This window comes from Myotis yumanensis, unplaced genomic scaffold (assembly GCF_028538775.1).
Source record: "Myotis yumanensis isolate MYYU_CA2020_CCGP unplaced genomic scaffold, mMyoYum1.0.hap1 SCAF_15, whole genome shotgun sequence".
NCBI lineage: Eukaryota > Metazoa > Chordata > Mammalia > Chiroptera > Vespertilionidae > Myotis > Myotis yumanensis.
The window spans coordinates 24320395-24340753 of record NW_027223766.1 but is presented as its reverse complement, the minus strand read 5'-3'; the positions used below and the strand labels follow the sequence as shown (position 1 = coordinate 24340753).

The 20359-nt window shown below is 40.3% G+C and overlaps 1 protein-coding gene and 1 pseudogene across 1 annotated transcript in view; one reads left to right on the top strand and one right to left on the bottom strand.

Annotated features, from left to right (window-relative positions):
- Positions 1 to 2426: 2426 nt before the first annotated feature.
- Positions 2427 to 3144, top strand: LOC138993489 (ferritin light chain pseudogene; annotated as a pseudogene).
- A 4042-nt stretch (positions 3145 to 7186) lies between these two features.
- Positions 7187 to 20359, bottom strand: part of TOX (thymocyte selection associated high mobility group box) — a 296399-nt gene continuing 283226 nt past the window's right edge. The window contains exons 7-9 of the mRNA XM_070392145.1: positions 17608 to 17994; positions 9931 to 10082; positions 7187 to 9544 (exon numbers count right to left, since the gene is read on the bottom strand). Of these exons, the coding sequence (XP_070248246.1) occupies positions 9508 to 9544; positions 9931 to 10082; positions 17608 to 17994 (576 nt within the window). The 3' untranslated portion in view covers positions 7187 to 9507. The remainder of the gene's footprint in view (positions 9545 to 9930; positions 10083 to 17607; positions 17995 to 20359) is intronic.

Genomic DNA, 20359 nt, shown 5'->3' with positions numbered 1-20359 from the left:
TCAAAGGTTGTAAGAAAAGATACATAAATCAGATTTGTAAAGCAATCCTGATGTCACTTTTTTAAAAAGTGAATTCCCTCTTAGGGGACTCATCAACTTTACTTGAATCCAAAGGTTTTTGGGTGGCAGGGATGATTAAAGCCTGAGACATCAGCAAAACTCCTTTATGTCTACAAAAATGAGAAAACAAACCTTTAGGCAAAATGCTAAAAATAGGCTCATTTTGGTGAAATGAAGCTGTTTGAATAAATGAACGTAATAGTTTTTATCTAAACCATCTGTGGTGTGAAATGGGAAGTCATACAGAAAAGTCCTTAGAGACTTCTGATTGCTCTACATTTGGAAGAAGAGGAGGAGGAGAGAAAATAGAGTTTCTCTCCATTTATCTGAGAATTAACAAAGTGATCAGCAAAGTGACAATGGAGGCCAACTTGTGCTGGCTGCAGGCAGTCTGGCTCCCCCAGCTGTCCATGTGTTGAAGGTGAATGTTCTGCGAATGTGAGGCCAGAAACATTTCAAGAAATTGATAGGCTAAAGCAGCAGATTCTTTTAGAGAAAAGAAAGTAGTGGGGGGGAGAGAACCTAACTTAAAACAACACCCCCCACCCCCCTTCCCTGGGATTTAGTGTTGTAACGGACTGTCACTTCTGCTATGTTGGTCTGCTGAAACCACATCATGAAACCAGGTGTTAAAAATGACCCAACTCAACAGCTAGTATGGCTTTGTAGATAAGTATGTTTTGTAATATTTCCCGGAAATTACAGTTTTATTTAGATACAGCAATCTCTTCTCTTCTTGTATGACTCTCTTGCCAAAGACCAGATTTAGGTTACTGCGGGTCAAAAAATCCAAAAACAAAACAAAATTCAAAATCCTCCACAGAATTGGATACAATTTGAGGAGAGATGAAATCTAAAGGATTTTCCCAGACTTGGGAAACTGGATAAAACTAGATTAAACATAAATCTTACAATGATTATTGGCACAAGCTACTTTCATGTGGTATATTTCTACGTTCGAACATACCAGTATGCTGAGTTTCTGGGAGGACTTTATCGGCAGAACACAGGCCATGGGGATAGCTGCCTTTCATTCATTGTTCTCTTTGATTCTTGTGTAACCACAGTGGAGTCCTCAACAAGTCATTCGACCTTCACTTAGTTTATTGACTTTATCATAATTAATCTTTGAGTTAGTTTATTCTATCACCACCCACATTGAGTTTACTCATCTGAGTAACTGAAGAATTATAGGCCAAATGAGAGGCAACAAACCTATAAAGCAACGAAGAAAAGCTTTCTGCCAAATGTTTTCCTGCAAAACATGATAAAAATGGACCTAAGTGATACTACTGCCCCCTTCTGGCCTTTCTTAGATTTTATTCAAAACAATATTGATTTTTTTTTTTAAATAAAAGGTTGATGCTGTATTTTTCAATTTAATTAGCAACAGGTGTGCTTTGACTCCAGCGATGGAGCTGCCCCTTTTGAGTAAGGCCTATGGAAGTGTAAGATCAAAGAGAGAGCGTGCAATTCTGCACAATCCGGCACCTGGCCTATTCTTGGGATGGGTAGGCCCCTACAGTGGTGGCTCTTGCCCTAGAGCAAGTATGTCAAACTCAAAAGCTAACACGGGCCAAATAAATGAGGCATGCGGCCCATGGGCTGCAAGTTTGACAGGCTTGCCCAAGAACATGGCAACAGACCTAGAATACTGTATGATTTGTGGTCATAGATGAATTTTTTAAAAATATTTTTTTATTGATTTCAGAGAGGAAGGTAGAGAGAGTAAGAGATAGAAACATCAATGATGAGCGAGAATCATTATCAGCTGCCTCTTGGACGCCCCACACTGGGGATACAGCCCGTAATGCAGGCATATGCCCTGACCAGGAATCGAACTGTGACCTCCTAGTTCATAGCCTGATGCTCAACCCCTGAGAAACACCGGCCGGGTAAGGACAATGTCTTTTAAACTCACATATCTAAGCTATGATAACACTTCATTTATTTCTTTGGTCACAACCGTGTTAGTTTTGACTCACAGATGAATTTTAAAGCGAATTCTGTTCTCTAGATGTTCCTTTGTCTGTAGCCTGAGCATCAGCAGGACCGGGAATTAAAGGTCTGAGCAATGAGCCCAGCTCAGTGGGGTTCCCTGGGACTCAGTAAATACATATCTTGGCTTTTGTTCTAAATAGTGAGTCACTTCATTTCTCTAATTATAAGAGCTGACTTAGGATCATTTCTTATCTACCTTTCACCCACTATCGTGGTACATGGAAAGGATTAGGGATAGAGTTCTTGGATGTCTGAGGAGTAATGGCAGACTCTTAGGGCTGAGCAGTATGGTTTGTCAAGGTCAGAATTGATCTCAATTCAACTGTCCAGCATCAGACTGCACCAATACCAAGGACTTAAAAAAAATGTTGGGGATAGTGCCCTCGGTGGTCCTGGATCTGTCTCCTGCTTCCACAGTGTTTGGACCGAACAGACCCAGGGACGCCCCTTCTTCCAGCCTCAGGCCACGCTCCTGTGTCTCATCCCGTCACCACCTCAGAACCACCTCCAAGCCAGCACACACACAGGTTTTTTCTACCTTAACTCCTTTTAGCCGAACAACCACGAGCTCCCAAATTCGTCAGCATCATTCCACCGAGGTGGAGGCTGCGGTCAACCGCCCGGCCAGCCTGCATCTGCAGGCCCCACACCTACCTCTCTCGGGCTTCTATTTCCACCATGAGGATGTGACCATGGAGGGCGTGGGCCACTTCTTCTGCGAGTTGGCAAAAAAGAAGTACGAGGGCTCTAAGCGTCTCTTAAAGATGCAAAGCCAGTGCGGTGGCCGCATTCTCTCCAGGACGTGTTGAAGCCTCCCCAAGGTGAGTGGGCAAAACTCAGGGGGCCATAGAGCCGGCCCTGACCTTGGAGAGGAACCTGAACCAGGCCCTTTGGGAGCTGCAGGCCCTGGGTTCTACCTGCGCACACCCTCACCTCTGTGACTTCCTGGAGAACTACTTCCGGGGTGAGCAGGTGAAACATCAAGAAGATGGGCTACACCTGACTCACCTCAGCTGGCTGGCCGGCCCCCAGGCTGGGCTGCGCAAGTATCTCTTTGAAAGGCTTACCCTCCAGTGCGACTAGGGGCCTTTGGAGTCCAGAGGCCTTATGAGGGGTCCCTCTGCATCCCCTGGTATCTGTCTTTTGCTCTAGCCTCTCCCCGAAACTACTGGCCATTCTTTTAAGCACCTGAACCCCTTTCCCATGCATTGGACCAAATGGAAACAATAAAGATTTTTGCAGCAAAAAAAAAAAAAGTTAGTTAGGGGGATAAACATTGACAAACACCTGCCTTAAATAATCATTCCGAAAGCTTAGCTCCTAGGCCAGTGGTTCTCAACCTTGGCTGCACATTAGAATCACCTGGATGAGGCCCAGAAATCAGAATTTTAAAAAGATTCCCAGGTGATTCTAATGTGCAGCCAAGGTTGAGAACCACTGGCCTAGGCCAATTTCCTCCCCTCCCTCCCTCCCCCGCCCACTCCCTACCCACAAGGTAATGGAAAGTGCCGACAATGAAAGGGTTAAGAGACCACTGTTCTTTTAGATCTGCTCTGACAACTTATTCCAGCCCGATGCAACTGGAAAAGATTGAGATTAATCCTTGCGAAAGCAGCCCTATTGGAAAGATTCCTGTGCCTTTCACCATAACACGGGGCTCTTTATGGCTTAATGTTTAACTGCCCTGGAATGTTATTCTTTCCATTGACTTTATGACTGTACTTAGGTTTGAAAATACTGGGTCTCATTCCAGTACAAAACTCAATCTGCCCTTTCTCTCACAGACTTCAAAACACCCAAACCTGCCTTGTTCTACAGGTTTCCACTGAATCAAAATGGGAGGTGCATGTTTGACTCCAAGGGATTTGTCCTCTCTCAGCATCTTGGTAGAAACCTTAGTTCACAGGATCAAGATCCCTGGCCATGAGGAAGTTTTCCTCAGCATCTCCCGGTGGGGTCTTTTCCCAGCGCGGTGGCCGGCAAGGCATGTGCCAGGCTGGGGAAACAAAACATTTGTTTTGGAAATCTGCTGCCTCTAAACCTTTGATCGCTGCTTTCTAAACTGTCTTGAAAACCTTTTGCCTTACAACAGTTGCAAGCTGTGGTTTTGTGTCTGTGCGAAGTGACTAACAGCACCACCATTCTCTGTGTGGGGAATGTGTTCATCTAGCACCCAAAACACCCACTGACTTCCGGCACCTCTTATCAGCTAAGCCATCGGCCAGGAGCTGACATTTCAGCATTCAGAAGCTCCCTACCCCCAACTCAAAAAAAAAAAAAAAAAATGACAGGAGGAGAAAAAGGCTCATTTGGCAATAGTTTGCGCTTGCTGTTTGGCCTGGAGAAAGGCATGCAAAGTGGTAGAAGATTGTTTAGTAACAGCTGGCGAGCACCGGGGTGTAAGGCTGATTTTCAGATATGACAGGCACTTACAGGAATGCTGCCAGATACAGCTGTTTAAAAGCCTTAATAAACAGCAAGTCAATACTAATCTTTGCCAAATTAATCTTTTCCCTGACAGCCCATCAGAGCAATTATGTTTAGGCTTATTGTAAACACACAATTGTCAAACAGGGACGCTGCAGCCCTTAAAACACTATACTTTGGTTCATAGTCTTCCTTTAGAATTTTCTTTTTCTATAGAATTGTAAGTCTTTCTATTTTATTTTCCAGTCATTTTTTTGTTTGTTTTCTGGTCTCGTGTCAGTGTGAATGAAATCTCACTTTCAAACGTCTTTGCTAACAAAATGTGAAATTGTGACAGTGCTGGGCAGTTGCTGGGGGGTGGGGGTGGGGTCCCCTTAATAAGACACAACTCTGACCAGCGCTGAAATAGGACACGTCATTGTTCTCAGCTCCCTGCTGGTCCGGAACCAGAACTTCATCTTCACTTCTTACCAATTTCAATGTCACCTGGCTCTGGAGATGTCGACTGAGGGAGAGATGAGAAGGCAAAGTCTAATGTCAGTACACACGTGGGTTGGGGAGTGTGTGAATGCTGGTTCCCAAGTTACCCCTGCCTCCTGCAGGACTTGTGTAAGGATTTGGAAACTTCTCTGTTCTGTTTTGGAATCTGGTTCCAATAAACCTGGGGAATCTTTGGGAATCTTAGAAAATAGGGCCATTACTTCTTATCCTGGTGTCATTTAGATAAAGTCCAGGGAATGCACTCTTTTATTTACTTCATTTCACCAAGTCACACGAACACTTGGCAATTACAAAAAATAAATAAAATAAAAAGTCAGCACCCTGCTCATCAGTGTTGGATTTAGCATTCCATAAACTGCCTCTTGAAATCTCTCTCCTGCGCTCAACCCTCCCACTTGTCTAGCACCTTTTCTCTCCTTTGCTTCTTACTTTCTCGATGTGACTAGTGGCTACTATATCTTCTACTTTGTAATTCGAAACCCTTGTTCAATTATGTAGACTGAAAAAATAGGGCACAACTCATTTTGAAATTCTTTTTTTTCAATCTTTTTGTAACCTTAGATTTCTTAATGAAAGTTTCCATTCTTCTTCACCTCCTAATGCTCATCGGCAATATTTAATTCCTTTTTGTATTGAAAGGGTTTTCAAATCACCAAAGAAATAGCACACAATTCCTATTGAGGATCATCTGTGATGTGTCATTGATCTTTCTAGATATCATCGCATTTATTGTGTACCTGCTATGTACTATGACATTTCAAATTGCTTTGAGGTACAGAAATTATTCTATTTTAGGGAAACAAAGGGTTTGTACTGTTGGATGGCTCACATGAATTCACCCATTAGGTGACTCAGTATATGACATGTATTTTGGGTTAAAATTTATGATGTGAATTCTGCACTTCTCCTCACCACTATTTCCATGTTCGATCATCAACAAGAGAGGTAAGTTCCTCTGTTTCTATCATTACCTTAAAATGAGAATTATGAATGGAATAAGAAAATGCAGATCAAATCCCCCTTCAACCCTGAACATTAAGAGAACATCTGTGTGTAACAAACTCTTTCATGTTCTAGCAGAGAATCTATTTATTACAAATTTCCACAGAATTTTTTTTTTGCTATAACAAAGAAATAAGAATGTTTATTGGGATTTACTGGAATCTGGTAATTTAAAATATTCTTTGTTAGATTTTATGTAAATGTTTGGATTGATTTGAGGTGGGGCACCTTGTCAGCAACCATAACTGATTACTCCCCGCCCCCCCCCCCCCCCCCCCACTATTTTCTCCTAGGATTTTGTCATTTTTATACACACAAGAGACAAATACAGGCACTTTCATATGGCTCCATCTAATCACCTTTCAAATGGGGGTGGGGGTAACTTTTTGCAAAAGGCGAGAGGTCCATGAAAAAAGAAAATTGGTGTTGATGGGCTTATTTTTAAATTTTAAATTCATAAATTAAAAATGTCTCTTAGTAATGAATCCCAGTCAGGACACACTGTTCTTTGTAGTTATGGCTTTTGATGGATCGCTCGTGTCCCATTCAGACAGGACTCGTTCCCTTTAAGGCAACAAGGTGAACACTATGACAGAGACCAACTTTTATCCTTAGCTAGGTTCACTGACTTGGTTAACTAGAAGTCACTGACTAATTTTCCATTGTCAGCTCATTCGCATTTGAATGGGCCTTGGGCTTTTGGATTCCTCTTTCTTGTGTAAGGTAGAGACACAATTCAACCCTCTCCTACCCTTCCTCATACATAGTTTTCTTTCTTCCTTTCAAGTGAGTTACAGTTTTGGTTTTGTTAAGTTGGTAAAGATAGTTTATATTCAGTATTATTGCCTAATTTATCAGAATGACTTGATTCGAGGGGCAGGGGTCCTGCAGAGAGTACGACAGGGCACCCCATCACTATTCCTTTGAGTCTCAAGCTACAAACTGGCTTCCTTTCTAAAGTGGAGGATTTCTCAGGCAACACATCACCGTACCAGGTTGCTGAGAGGGCACTGTGCTTCAGGAACGACCATCTGTGGCCGTGGAACCCGTGAACCCTTGCTGTGCCTGATGGCTTCTGCCACCAAGTTTATTTGCGATTTCTCCTCTACTGGGTCTGTCCTTTAGAGGCTGATGGATGTCCAGATAGAATATGGTCACACATGGCAAGAATTTTTATTTATGATGTATTCTCTTTTATTTACATTGGTTTTGTACTTTTTTGTTTTTGGTATCGAGTGTGAACACTTTCTCTACCCTGGTTGCACACCTGTTCTAGAAACGCTGTAAAGTGTAAACAACATTGTACTTTCCTGTACAAACCTCCTGTCACAGTCAAAGCTTGCTGTTCTCATCCCAGTAATTACCTTCTCCGTTTAGACTTACTACAAGCGAAAACTCCACTTTCTTATCATATAATAAATAAAAGACATTAGGTAATTAGTGGTGCTGGTATATTTCTGAAATACTAAACAGACAAACAATAAACTGTGAACTTAATCACATGAGTTCTTATACAGTCTCAAGACAGGAAAATTAGAGCTCTCAGCTACAGTCATTTTAATAATCACACTGGATCTGCATTATTTATTAGTTATTACATGCTCAAGTGATTCAAGGTTGTACAATGCCTAAAATCATTCCAAAGCAAGCATACCCTTTGTCTTTTTAATTCTGACTGGATTACACAATGCATATATTTGTATTTAGTTAAATCGTTAAGTTTAGTTCACACATTTCATGAAAGAAACATCAGCCATTCTCTTGATTTCCAACCAGACTAGCTTTTAAAAATACAATCCCCTGTAAGGGATTAATTTGCTAGCTCTTTTTGATATAAAAGCTATGCAAACCTTCAGCCAGATTCTCAATGTTTTTGGTTTCCTAGAAAATCGCTAGTACCCTCAGAATTCCATTGGAAGACCCAGGAATTCTGGAAAGACAAGTAGCTTGTAGAGACACAAAAGACGGTTAGAACCTCAATTTCTATCAGTATCTTTCAAATTTGATGTCGCCCCCGCCCCCCCCGTTTTTTTCTGTTTGATTACTCACCTTTCATTTTCAGATATATTCTTGACAGTATGCTTTCCCTCCCTTCCTCTCACCTCTGGCTCAGTTCCTAAATGTTTCCTGGATTTTGTGAAAAACATGCAGCTTGAGGAATTTTGGATGATTCGACTTTAATTTTTATAATGTTTTTTGGAGGAGGGCACTTTACAGAATTGACTATAACCAGCTGAGAACCAAGAAGCAACCCTTTCAGGTCAAGAACCTGTCTGTTTGGTCTTGGAGCTTGTGTGACTTGTAGGGTAATTTCTCTGTTAAATTGTATGAAGAAAGAAAGTTCTTAAATATCATAGTTTTTCATTTGCATCAACCAACGAAATGTAAAAATAAGGATTAGTTACTTTGATTTGTTGCTAAATGAAAAGTAGGTTTGGCTTTATTCATGTCACCATAAAAACTAAATAATAAAGTATTCACACCAAGCGTGAATTTTTTTTTTTTGCCAGCAAAAGTTAAAACATCAAAGAAACCTCTTTCAAATACTAACAAATTTACTTACAAACACCTATATTTATTATTTCATAAATAGGCGCAACAGGTTCCATAAAAAAAGATTAAATACAGACACAGTATGAAGAAACAATAATACAGAGCCATATGTAAAGGTTATAATTTAGCTGTTTCCAATCTGTTTCTGCATCTAATAAAATACCAGGTAAGCATTTGGCAGTTTTATACATAAAAGGACTTAAATGACATTTACTAACCATTACACAAAAAGTGATACAAAAAGCAATTCTTCTGCAGTACAAAATAAATGTGTTTGCGCTTCCCTTAACATTAGTTTCTTTTTGTCTGATCAATGAGACAAAGCCAATTTGTTTTTAAATTAAAATCATTTGGGAATACGTTTTTTTTTCAAATATTTTGAAAATATAGAACTATTAGTCAGTTGTTTTAAAAATGAAGTAAAAATATGAATGTTTGCCAATTTAACCCCTATTGTGAAATCAATAAACTGGAATGAGCCAGTTTCAAATTACAATTTAGCTACAAAAACATTCACATTTTATACTCTAGGAGAGTGTGACATAGATGCTATTTACAAACTTGCTATGACTGCTACATCAAGCCATTTAAAAAGTCTTTAGTAGTTTCATATAAACACCCATTATGAAAACCAATGGAAAATCCAGGACTTTTATCCGAGACATCTACAGTTGCTAAGGCAGTTACTATAGCGCAGCACTTCACAGCAAAAAACCAACATAAAATCTGAATGGTCCAAATTTCCTTCAGGGAAGAAGAAAAACAATGTCCATAAAGGATTAAAAAAATAATAAAGAAGCATGACTATTTCTTCCAGAGTGGGTGACCCACAAGCTCAAATGGTCCTAAGTGCTTAGCAACTTGTATTTTCTAATAAAATGGAGAATTGCCTTGACTGTACAAAGCAACCCACGGTGAAGACTTCCCTGAATTCCTCAGTGGACAGAAGAGGCGTTCAGATTTTCAGGTAAGGTACAGTGCTTTGTCCCGCTGCATGCCCCTGTATGAAGAGGAAACAGACAAAGAATGTCTTGTTACACACAGGTAATCTCCCTACAGGTGACCTCGGGGCATGTAAGCCTATCTATTTGCTATAGCTTGAAGAATGAGGAAGTGTGTCCTAGGAAAGTGCACTATTAGTTAACCTACATCTCCATCTCCAGCGAACAGGAATCTAAAGGCAGTTATTCTCGGTACGGCTAGTAGAGTGCTTACTCATTTCTGGAGCGGTGTCTTCCGCTTTCAGGAATGAGGGTACCATTCCAGATAATCTTTTAGAAAGCAGCAAGAAAAGATAGATCTTTCTTTCCATGGACGAGGGAGCAGGGCACGCTGGGCATGCAATGAGAGCTGCCCACCACCAGGTGGCGGTGAACGGCCGCTTACCCACTACTGCAGTAGTCGTTATTCCAGTCCACGGGCTGGGCGGCAGGGTTTCTGCACCCAGAACGCACGTACTCCATTGCTTGGGTGACCACTTGTGCAGCTGTGGATGTAGGGTTGATTATAGTCTGATAGTCCGGTGGAAGAGTAAATCCCTGAAAGGGAAAGCAGTCCACAAATAAGGATCGAAGTGCCTTTTTAAGAAGAAATGCACCCAAATATTTAGCCACTGTTTGCAAACACATCACGGCCTTCTTGCTTGTTCTCTGCGAGGGCAAGTTTATCTGAAGGGGCACAGAAAACTTAAAACAAAGGTAGAAAAGAAATGCCTACATCCTCATTGGTATCTTTCCTTCATTTAACCATTTGTTAGAAAACCTTTAATTACACTCTTGAGCAGATAAATTGAATTAAAAAAACCCAATTTAAAATATAGAGAAGCCAATTCAATCCACACAAAGGGAAAAGGACCCAAACCTCTCCAAGTTTATATTTTCTATCAAACTGAAGGATACATTAATAGTTAACTCCCAGAATATGCAACAGAATCTTTTTTGAAGGATTCAGGCAGCAGGTGGCTGAGTGTTTTATTAGACTACACCTATTCATATATTGTTCTCAAAACCCTTTTTCTTCATTCATTCACAAAGGGACCATCTGCCTCTTCTTTTATTTGTACTTTTTTTTTCTCAGCTAAAAAATTTCAACCAAAGCTTTTTAACAGTTGTTGGACTAATATAGGGAAGATTCAAAACAACTTGCCATTGAAAAACACAGAGAAGGAAAAGTGTAAGACAGAGCAAATAATTTTAATTGAAAAGTCTATTAACTGGCAAACAATAATCAGACTTCAGGAAGATTCTTTTAATACACTGGTGCGGTGAAGTATTGACTTTTAATCCTTGCAAAGCTATTAAAAATTCAAGGACAGAATCTCTGAAGAATATATTTATATCTGGTAAATAAAAAGCATTATACACTACAATTTATTTTTAGCTTATCTGGTGAATTCAAGAGCAGCATAAGCAAGCTTTGCTGGAAATGACCAAAAAAGCAACTTAATTAATCTTGTGGTCGTCTCTTTCTATGGCCAATTTCATACATGGTTTTTAACCACTGAAAAAAAAATCAAGATATTTTAAAATGAACCATTCTCCATTTAGTTGCAGGGAGCTTTTAAAGGCATAATATTGTTGAGTTCTTGCCTTTTTTTTAAAAAAAAAAAACTCAGCAGAATGGTCAGAGAATTAATTTCTAACTAAAGATATTTCCTTAGACTTTTATCATGTATGAATGTTCACTAGGACATTCAATGCCCTCTTCTACTCAAAAACACCTATCATCAAATGTCCTCAATTCTCGATATTGGCTTTAAGATACTAATTTATTTTCGGTTTAAATGATAAAGACTTCAAGCCAATGTTCACACCAACTCCCATCAAAGCTGTGGATGAAAGACAAAACTTTGAAAAATTGGAAACAAATCATCGAAAAGTAGGGAATTCAGCCAGCCTGGTTATTTGACCTCACACAGACTAAAGGGAATAGAATTAACAACTGGTTTATGGGAAATACATTTGTTTATGTGGACACCACTTGCAGCTCAAGCTATAAGCGTTTCCCAAAAGAGCAAGATGAAAAGTAAGAGGTAGTACAGGCTGTGGGTCCCTGGTCCTTCCTCTCTCTCCAGAACACTCCCCCATCTGTCTCGCTTCTGCGAAGTGTACTCATTTCATTATGGTCCTTTACTATTGTCTTGATGGAGCCATTGTCCAGCTTTCTTGACTTTTTCTCCTAGTGTCTAGTGTGATGCTGGGCAAAGAGCAGCAAAAAGCTCCAAGAATGAATAGCCTCCTGTTAACTTCCATTTCAGCCCCTGTCTTAAGAGCTGGCCAGAGGGACTTGAGATTCAGAGTGCTTGCCTTGCTCACTGGATATTCACAGGAGTACCCCATAGTAGTGGCTCAATAAACAATGTCTTCCAATGAGTACAGTTTAACACAGAATATTTGAAGTTACTGTTGGAAGGCATGGGGGAGTATAAATGAGTAAATGCCAGGGCTTTCCTATCTTTTTAATGTAAAATTCTCCATATTGGATTTTAGCACAATCAACATAATGTAACCTAAAAGTAAATGGATCTCAAAAACAGAGTATTTGAAAACTATCTCGAATTAGTTAAAAGTATGGGAACATATGAAAAAGAAAAAAATAAAAACAAACCAAACCACTTCCACCTAACCCTGCATAATCAACAATAGAAACCACCATTGCTTCCTGCCCGCCGCCTGCCCCCCCCAATCCAATGAAAATAGTTTCTCAAGGTTGGGAAGAGAACATCTGGAGAACAATAATTTTTAAGTTATTAGTTTAAGATTAAATGGGTAGCTTTAGTTTATAAAACCCAAATTAGCCCTGGCTGGGTAGCTCAGTTGGTTAGAGTGTTATCCTGATATGCCAAGGTTGTGAGTTTGATCCCTGGTCAGGGCATGTACAGGAAGCAACTAGTGGAGTCATAAATGGGTGGAACAACAAAATCAATGTCTCTCTCTCTCTTTCTTTCTCCCTTCCTCTCTCTGAAAGTCAATAAAGATAAAACAAAATAAAACAAGACCAAAATTATGTGCTATCTACAAAGTTCAAAGATTTAAAATTCAGCTAACTTCAGTGCTTAAAGTTAAGATCCCTAATATGAAAACAAGAGAGGGCAAATGCAAGCAAAACCTGAAGTAAATAATTTTACTCGCTTTCAAATTAAAAAAAAAAAAAAAGAGGAAACATTCTCCTGAACACTATATACAGAGATGCTGAGGTCAGACTTAGAGCTAAGAACATTTTTATTATTGATGTAAATATGAAACCACAATGATGATATAAATTTTTGAAAAATGTTGGCTGAGCAGTCTAATTAAACAAGACTGAATAGTTTGCATTTTAATGCTCAAGAGAAAAATCACCAACTGTTTTGTAGCATGCCTGGAATTTTAAATTTCATTTTCTGGTGCCAGATTGAAATAAAAATAGGAAACATGATAAAGATTAATTTGATGTCAGAAGGGACATTTGCTCTTTAATTAGATTTCTGTAGCCCTAGCAGTTTTGTTGTGCCACCATAGCAAGTCCTACAGAGCCTGCAGCACAACCAAACACTGATCCTCATATCCACACTTTACTGGGAACTAATTTCATTTCCTGCCTGTCTGGAGAGGTATTTTCACCAGGCATCAATGTGTTTGTCTTCACAACTGATTTATTCATCAATCTCAATGTGACTTTTTTTAAAACCTTTAAATTACACCCAAATCCTAAAGAAGCTGTTTATTACACAAGGAAATTGAAAATCTGTCTGTGTGATATCATACAAAGATTATTTTCTTAAGGTTATAAAGGAAGTTGACAGATATTAATGATTTTTTTTCTCTTGACCTCATTCGACAATACAGTGAACAGAAAAAAAAGGAAGAAAAACTGGACCAAAACAAGCTGGTCTATGGATTTAGTGTACAAAATATTTCTCTAGAAAAAAAAAAAAAGAAACCATTATTCCTGGTGGACTATGCAATCATTCTGTAGGATACATTCGTTTGCAAAAGGATAATAAAATAGCTAAAGTAATACTGAAATGTGAGCCATTATTTAAAAAATACAGTAGCTTTTTCTAACTTTCTTTCTTTTTCTTTGATGTGTGAATATGTGAACATGGCCCCATGCCCAGGAAGCAAACATCTTTAGGATAAAGGTGCTTTGGTTGATGCATCGGACAGGTGTAATTACATCCACAAACTGGCTCCGTGACCACAGGCTAAGGACCAACTTTGATGACTTGGACACTGGCCCCTGTACCCTGTTGTGATTGTAATGAGTTGAGGGACATCACGGGGTAATGGACTCTTGGATCCTGGTTTTAGGATGAACAACTTGTTGGGGAGGCCTGTCCTTTTACGTGGAGGACCATACTCTGCTGACCTGCCCATGAGTGTGATCTCAATCCCATCAGCCTCCCTTTATTCACTGAGCTCCCACTGGCCATCTCTCCATGTCCTGGACCAGCCACACTCCTCCCCAGAGTGGTCCTTCCAGTCTGGAACCTCTTCTCCTTCCTGCTCTCCTGGCATTCCTCCCACACCCTTCCTACCTCCCAGTATCTTCAGGTGTCTGTGTCAGCCCTGGAGGGGAACTTGCTTCTTCATTCCAGCCAAAGGCTCTGTCATCCCCACATGCACCCTGCAGTTTGTCCTCCTCTATTATTTTTTTCCATGAGACTTTACTAATTTATCTGTTTATTACCACCTGCTACCCATCCACCTCTGATGTGAGCTGCATGGGGGCAGAGGCCTCCTTACCTGTTCTCACTGATCATTCAATTTCCAGAGCCTAGACAGTGTCTGGCACACGTTAGGGGTTCTATTCATCTTTTTGGAATAAATAAAAGTTTTAAAAACTTCCAGGGGAAAAAAAATAAAATAAATTAAAAAGACTTCCAGGGAAATAAGGTTCTGTAAACTACCCTATAATTTCTTCTAATGTTTAAACACTTTTAGAATTCGTTTTAAAAAATGCTCTCATTTGTCCAACATTATTTTATTGACTACCCACCAGGATCAAGGCATTGTTAAAAGTGAGGCTAGTCACTGTAGTTTTTCAGTCTCCACATTGGGTCCATGCCATTTTGTCTTCTCTTACTAATGTAAATTGAAATCAGGTCTTACCATTTTGGTAAGGACACGTTTTGGGATACAGTAATAGAACTGACTTAAAGATTGATGAATAACCTACTCAATGTGATTCGTTCTATTTTTTCCTATTCAGATCTCTTGGATTTTCACATGTGGTCTTATGTAATTCTGAAATGTTGAAAACTAGTCAGGGTCATGACCAACTTACCTAAGGTATTGATATATATATGGAACCATTTCTAATTGGATAAATTAGAAAAAAGGTGTCCTTTCTGGATAGAGCTCTACTCCTCAACTTGTTGAGGGGATTGTGACTTCCATATTCTTTCCCCTGAGAAGAAACTGCCCTGTAGTACAGTACTGTGAGCAAAGAATGAGCCCCGAGCTGCCAGCAAGTCCCCTGAGGCAGGATTCAACCCACACAATGGAAGGTTGTGTCTTTTAAACTATTAATCCTTCACAGAAACACTATTGGTTCCTTAAAATGCAAGGACACCCAGGAGGGTCCCTTTTATTATAAGTGGTGTCTGATGGAAAGACTGGAAATTTGACCCTGTCAGCATCAGTTGCTGTCCACAAACACCACTGTGGACAAGGCAAGTGGTGGAAGTCGGTTTTCCTGAGTCTTCTTCCCTAGTGAGCCAACAACTAGTTTGTTGAGCATAGCTAAGTAAGTTGTCAGAGCTTTATCAATATCCTTGGCTTAGAGACCAAGGAAGACATCCGCTATGCTCTCCATAACCATGTTAATCTTAGAACTAACTAGAATTTAAAGACCCTCCAAAGTCTAATAAGACACAGATTTTCTAATGCAACACTGGTAATAGTCTATAAGAATGATTAAAAGTGAGAGGCAGCAGGTCTAGCATTTAAGAATCCAGGCTCTGATTTCTGAATAGACTGTAGTGTGAATTCCAGCTCTGACCTTATGGGCACATTATTCAACCCTGCCAACCTGAGTTTCCTCACCTGTAAAGTGAAGATAATGCTAGCAGTACCCACATTATAAATTTTCTGAAATTAAGGATAAAATAAAGTAATATATTAAGGTTTGCTATTGTCAGCTCTCAGAAATTCTGTCTATAAATACAGTAATAAAAATGAATTTGAGAGTACTTATATTTAATTCCTCTTTCTGCTTCCTCTCCACCCTCTCATAGTCCAATGAGAAATTCCTCTACTAGGTACATGCCCAGTAGAAGCCAAAAATGACACAGAAAAAAAGAAACACATGCATAATAGAAGCCAAAAGGGGAAATGCCTAATCTGAAAAGAAGACTGAACTGGGTAGGGGGAGGGTCCAACACAAACCTGCAAAGTTCTAAAAAATAAATTGATTAGGAAAAGGGCCTAGCACAAGCCCATGAAAAGAAACATCGATTGACTTAAAAAAACAAAGCCCAAAATAATATAATCAAAATGTAACAAAGGTCTCTCTCTCTGTATAACACACATTCATTGCTCACACATTCTCTTTAACAGCGTTGAGGGCCTAACAGCCTCTCCAGCTGAAGCATGAACTTTGAGAGCGGCTCCCAGTGCAGGCCCGGCAGCCACGTGGACCCAAACGCAGGCCTGGGTACAACAACACAACACTGGAGCCAGCTGAAAACAGAGACTAAACTACCCAAATGGGAACAGAGACTAAACTGGACTCAACATTCACATGGACTGAACCATTAATAGAATTTCTAATTCTAGACTTAATGAAGACAAGACTCGACTTCTTCCACAGCGTGATTGATGGAAATAAGACACTGGAACCTGGGAATAGTCTTTTATTTCTATCCCAATAAATCTTACCACTACACCTTATCCTTCTATACAAGGGCGCCAAAAATGCTTTTCTTGGGACTCCATAAAAGGACCCCATTTCCACCAGCAATACAACTATAGACTCAAATTCCATAGAGGCCTACATATCAATTCTTTTCTTTTTTTAAAACTATATTTTTATTGATTTTAGAGAGGAAGGGAGCGGGAGAGAGAGATAGAAACATCAATGATGAGAGAGAATCATTGATCAGCTGCCTCCTGCATGCCCTTTACTGGGTATGTGCCTGACTGGAGAATCAAACCATGATCTCCTGATTCATAGTTTAATGTTCAACCACTGAGCCACACTGGCTGGGCTAGATATCAATTCTATAGGAAGGCTATGTTTGCATACTTAACTCTGGCTCTGGAAATAATAGAGTAATTTATAGCAGTGAGATAAATTTTATATGTTTGTAGGTTTTACTTTGACCTATATTTTAAAACAAGTTTTAATGATTTTTAAATGCTTTATGCCCAGTTTAGTTTACACCATTTGCTCCTCATTTTCAAATTTTAAAATAAAGCCAAACCCCAAAGGAAAACTTAATTTCAAAGAAAAGTTAAGATTGCACACAAATGGTTTCGATAACTGGGGCGTGGGCAGGGAGTTTTCCAAACCTCTTATATTTTCTAATGTATGCAGAAGCCAGGTATCCATTTTAAAATAAAACTGGCTAAAACATTCATTTCTTAGGACTTTTAAGGTTGTATCCATTGATACTTCTGGGCAGAAACAGTGTGCCTGATTTCATTTTACAGCATTTACTGGACTCAGCAGTTATGCCTACCATGAGTTCCTTATATCTGAGCAATATTGAAAAAAACAGTATAGCGGTCTCAATCCCAAAGAGATCTTTAGTAGCAGTTGGCATCTCAAAACAACAAATGTACTTTACTCAAGCAGAAAACAAGGGCGATTAGAAGGTGAAGCAACATGGACATCATGAGAAGGAAACCAGTGATTATGAAAAGCAGCAGCTATCAATTATCGTGATTGTATAATGCTGCTCATACTCTCCACCTGTAAATTATATTTTTCAGAAAGCAGATATTTGTTGAATATCTTCAATTCTCTCTCCATTTAAATAGAAAACACATATCCCCCTCCTTGACTGGAGGAACAGACCGCACACCCCCTCCCCGCCGCCAGCATTTCTGAAGGGGAGTCGAGAGCGCGAGCACGTACCTGCTGCATGGTGGGTGAGTGTAAGGCAGACTGGACCTGCATGGGGAGCTGGTTCCCAAGGGACTGCTGCATGGTGAGTGGCTGGTGCTGCTGCATGTTGAGATGCTGGTGAAGAGGTGGGCTGATCTGGAGGGGAGGAGGGGGGGACACGGCCATGTTTGCTATAGACACAGTCACTGGCATTTGGTTATTCGGCTTGGGGGCTATGCTCCTGGGGAGACTGGGGTGCATGGCAGTTAGGTGAGGACTCATCCCTGGTTGTTGGTGATAGTGGGAACTTAGGTACAGAGCTGAGTGGGCCTGGCTGGGCCCGTGGAACACTGACGGCTTTGAACTGATCAGCTGAGGAGGTTGAGAGGTCTTCACATCAACAGGTTCGCTGTAGCTCTGTTGGCGAAACAAACAAGAGCAGAGTTAAGAGACCGACCCACACGGTGTGATGTCTGTTAACAAGATGTTCTGTGAGTTTATACCTGAACTTCCATGTGACTCAACACCCATTGCTATTCTTTTTTTGTTTTGTTTGTTTTCTGTTTTGTTAATCCTTACACAAGGATATTTTTCCATTGATTTTTTAGGAAGAGTGGAAGGGAGAGAGAGAGACAGAGAGAAACACTGAAGTGAGAGAGACACATCAATGGTTGCCTTCCACGGTGCCCTGACCAGGACAGGGGATGGAGCCTGCAACTGAGGAGGTAAATGCCCTTGACCAGAATCGAACCCAGAACCCTTCAGTCCACAGGCTGATTGATGCTCTATCCACTGAGCCACACCGACAAAGGCCTCATTACTATTCTTGACCCTCTTACCCAAGAACTCCGCCGCCATTATTTGCAAGGAGGTTCTTCGATCTCTGATATAAAATCTAAAACCATCTATGATGACTTTTTTTCTTTGTATAAATGCTAAGCCTTAATTTGGTGGCTTTTCTCATCCTCCAAATAAAGAGAGAAAGATCAGGGTGGGATGGATGCCATCATTGTCCTAATAGGAAATGCATGCGTAGCTCACTTTGAAAGTAATTCAGTGTTGGGAGTTCTTCTATTGATTTTCTGTTTAGTTTTGTCTTTTTTCTTTTTGTGTTCTCAAAGAGCCTTGGCCTAGATATTTGCACAAAGAAATCAAAGCCGGTTGATGGAAATGGATATGGAAGCAACGAGTTCTAAAATACCTTTCAGAAGTCACATAAAGCCACATTAATATATCTTCAAAGTAACCATAGAACTCATCTTGGTTTTTAAAGAAGTTGATGATGAATTGTCCCCCATAATGAACTGGATAAAAATAATCTCTCTTAGAAATTTTAGACTCCCATCATAAATGAATATAATTTTGCCCTAATTTTTTTCATACCTTCATAGGGTCATTTCCTAATAATCTTTTAATTGGCTGAAAAAGGAGGCATATCAGTGGAAGCTGAAAAGAATCAAGAATCAGCCCTGAGGCATTTCTTTTTGGGCGTGAACCCACCTCCTACTTTGGCTGAGAGGAAGAGGCTGATATAACAAATGGTGAAAGGTGAAACCAGCTGGAGGAAGAAAATGCTAAAATGTCCTCCTGGGGAAAACACAAGGTCTTGATGATGCATAGATGCCCTTATCCTGCGCCCTCCGTGTCACGCTTATTCATTCTGTAAGTCAGAATGAGTTTCTTGTTCCTCCCAGCAATGGTGGGTCCTTCTGAGTTCCTCCTGCTCTGTGCGGCTCCGTCAACTGACAGGTACGCTAGGCAGACTGGTTCATCGCACGTGATGACATGAAACTCAATGTGGGAGCATCATGTAGGCCTACAACATTGCTAGCAGCACAAGTCATTTCCCCTCAATAATGCAGGGGAATTAAATAAAACCACAGTAAGAACGATGCTGCATGTGTGTGCTGACTCGAGGAGGGTAGGCTGGTTAAATGGACTACCACCCCACATACTGTTTCTACAGGAATGACACGACCGACATCTGTAAAAACATGCCCAACCATGGAAATGTGAGGTCCCATGAGACTGAATACTCCATGCAGAGTCTATAGTAAGGTGTATCCAAAGGGTTCAGGTCCCTCCAAAGAATCCTCTCATTGTTTCTCTCTGTCCATGTTGATGCAAACTTCCGAACTAGGAATGGACATTCAGATGCCCTGTCTTCTGTAGCAACATTAAGAATGTCAAAAATTGTTCACAGAAACTTTCAAGAGGAGGCTTCAAACCAAAGAAGCATTATTAATTACTAGAGGCCCAATGCACGAAATTCATGCAAGAGTAGGCCTTCCTTCCCCCAGCTGCTGGCACCAGCCTCCCTCTGGCACCCGGGACCTGGGTTTCCCTCGCAGCCCTGGCTTCGTCTGGAAGGATGTCTGTAAGGGTGTCTGGTCTAATTAGCATATTATGCTTTTATTGTTATAGATAGAACCTAAAAGGTGTTTTCCATTACAAAATTAAGTCAATTTTTTTGCTCCCATTTAAAAAAGTCTTGTTGTTGCACAGAGTAGTGAACAATTCAAGGAAAAGGTCAATCAGGTTAATTCAGGCCATGTAAACACCGACTAGTTCTACATCAGAATAACATGTACTGGGATGATATGCCTCAAACATCATTCTGTACATGCCAAGACGATATGTGTTTATTGTGTCTGTGTGTTTAAGTCATCAGGGAAAGTGTTTTCATTGTGTTTGCATTCCCTCTTCTGAGCCTACTGCACAAGGGCTAATTTCATATTTAGTCACATACTGTGGCACTGTCATTCAGGAAATAAATGATTAC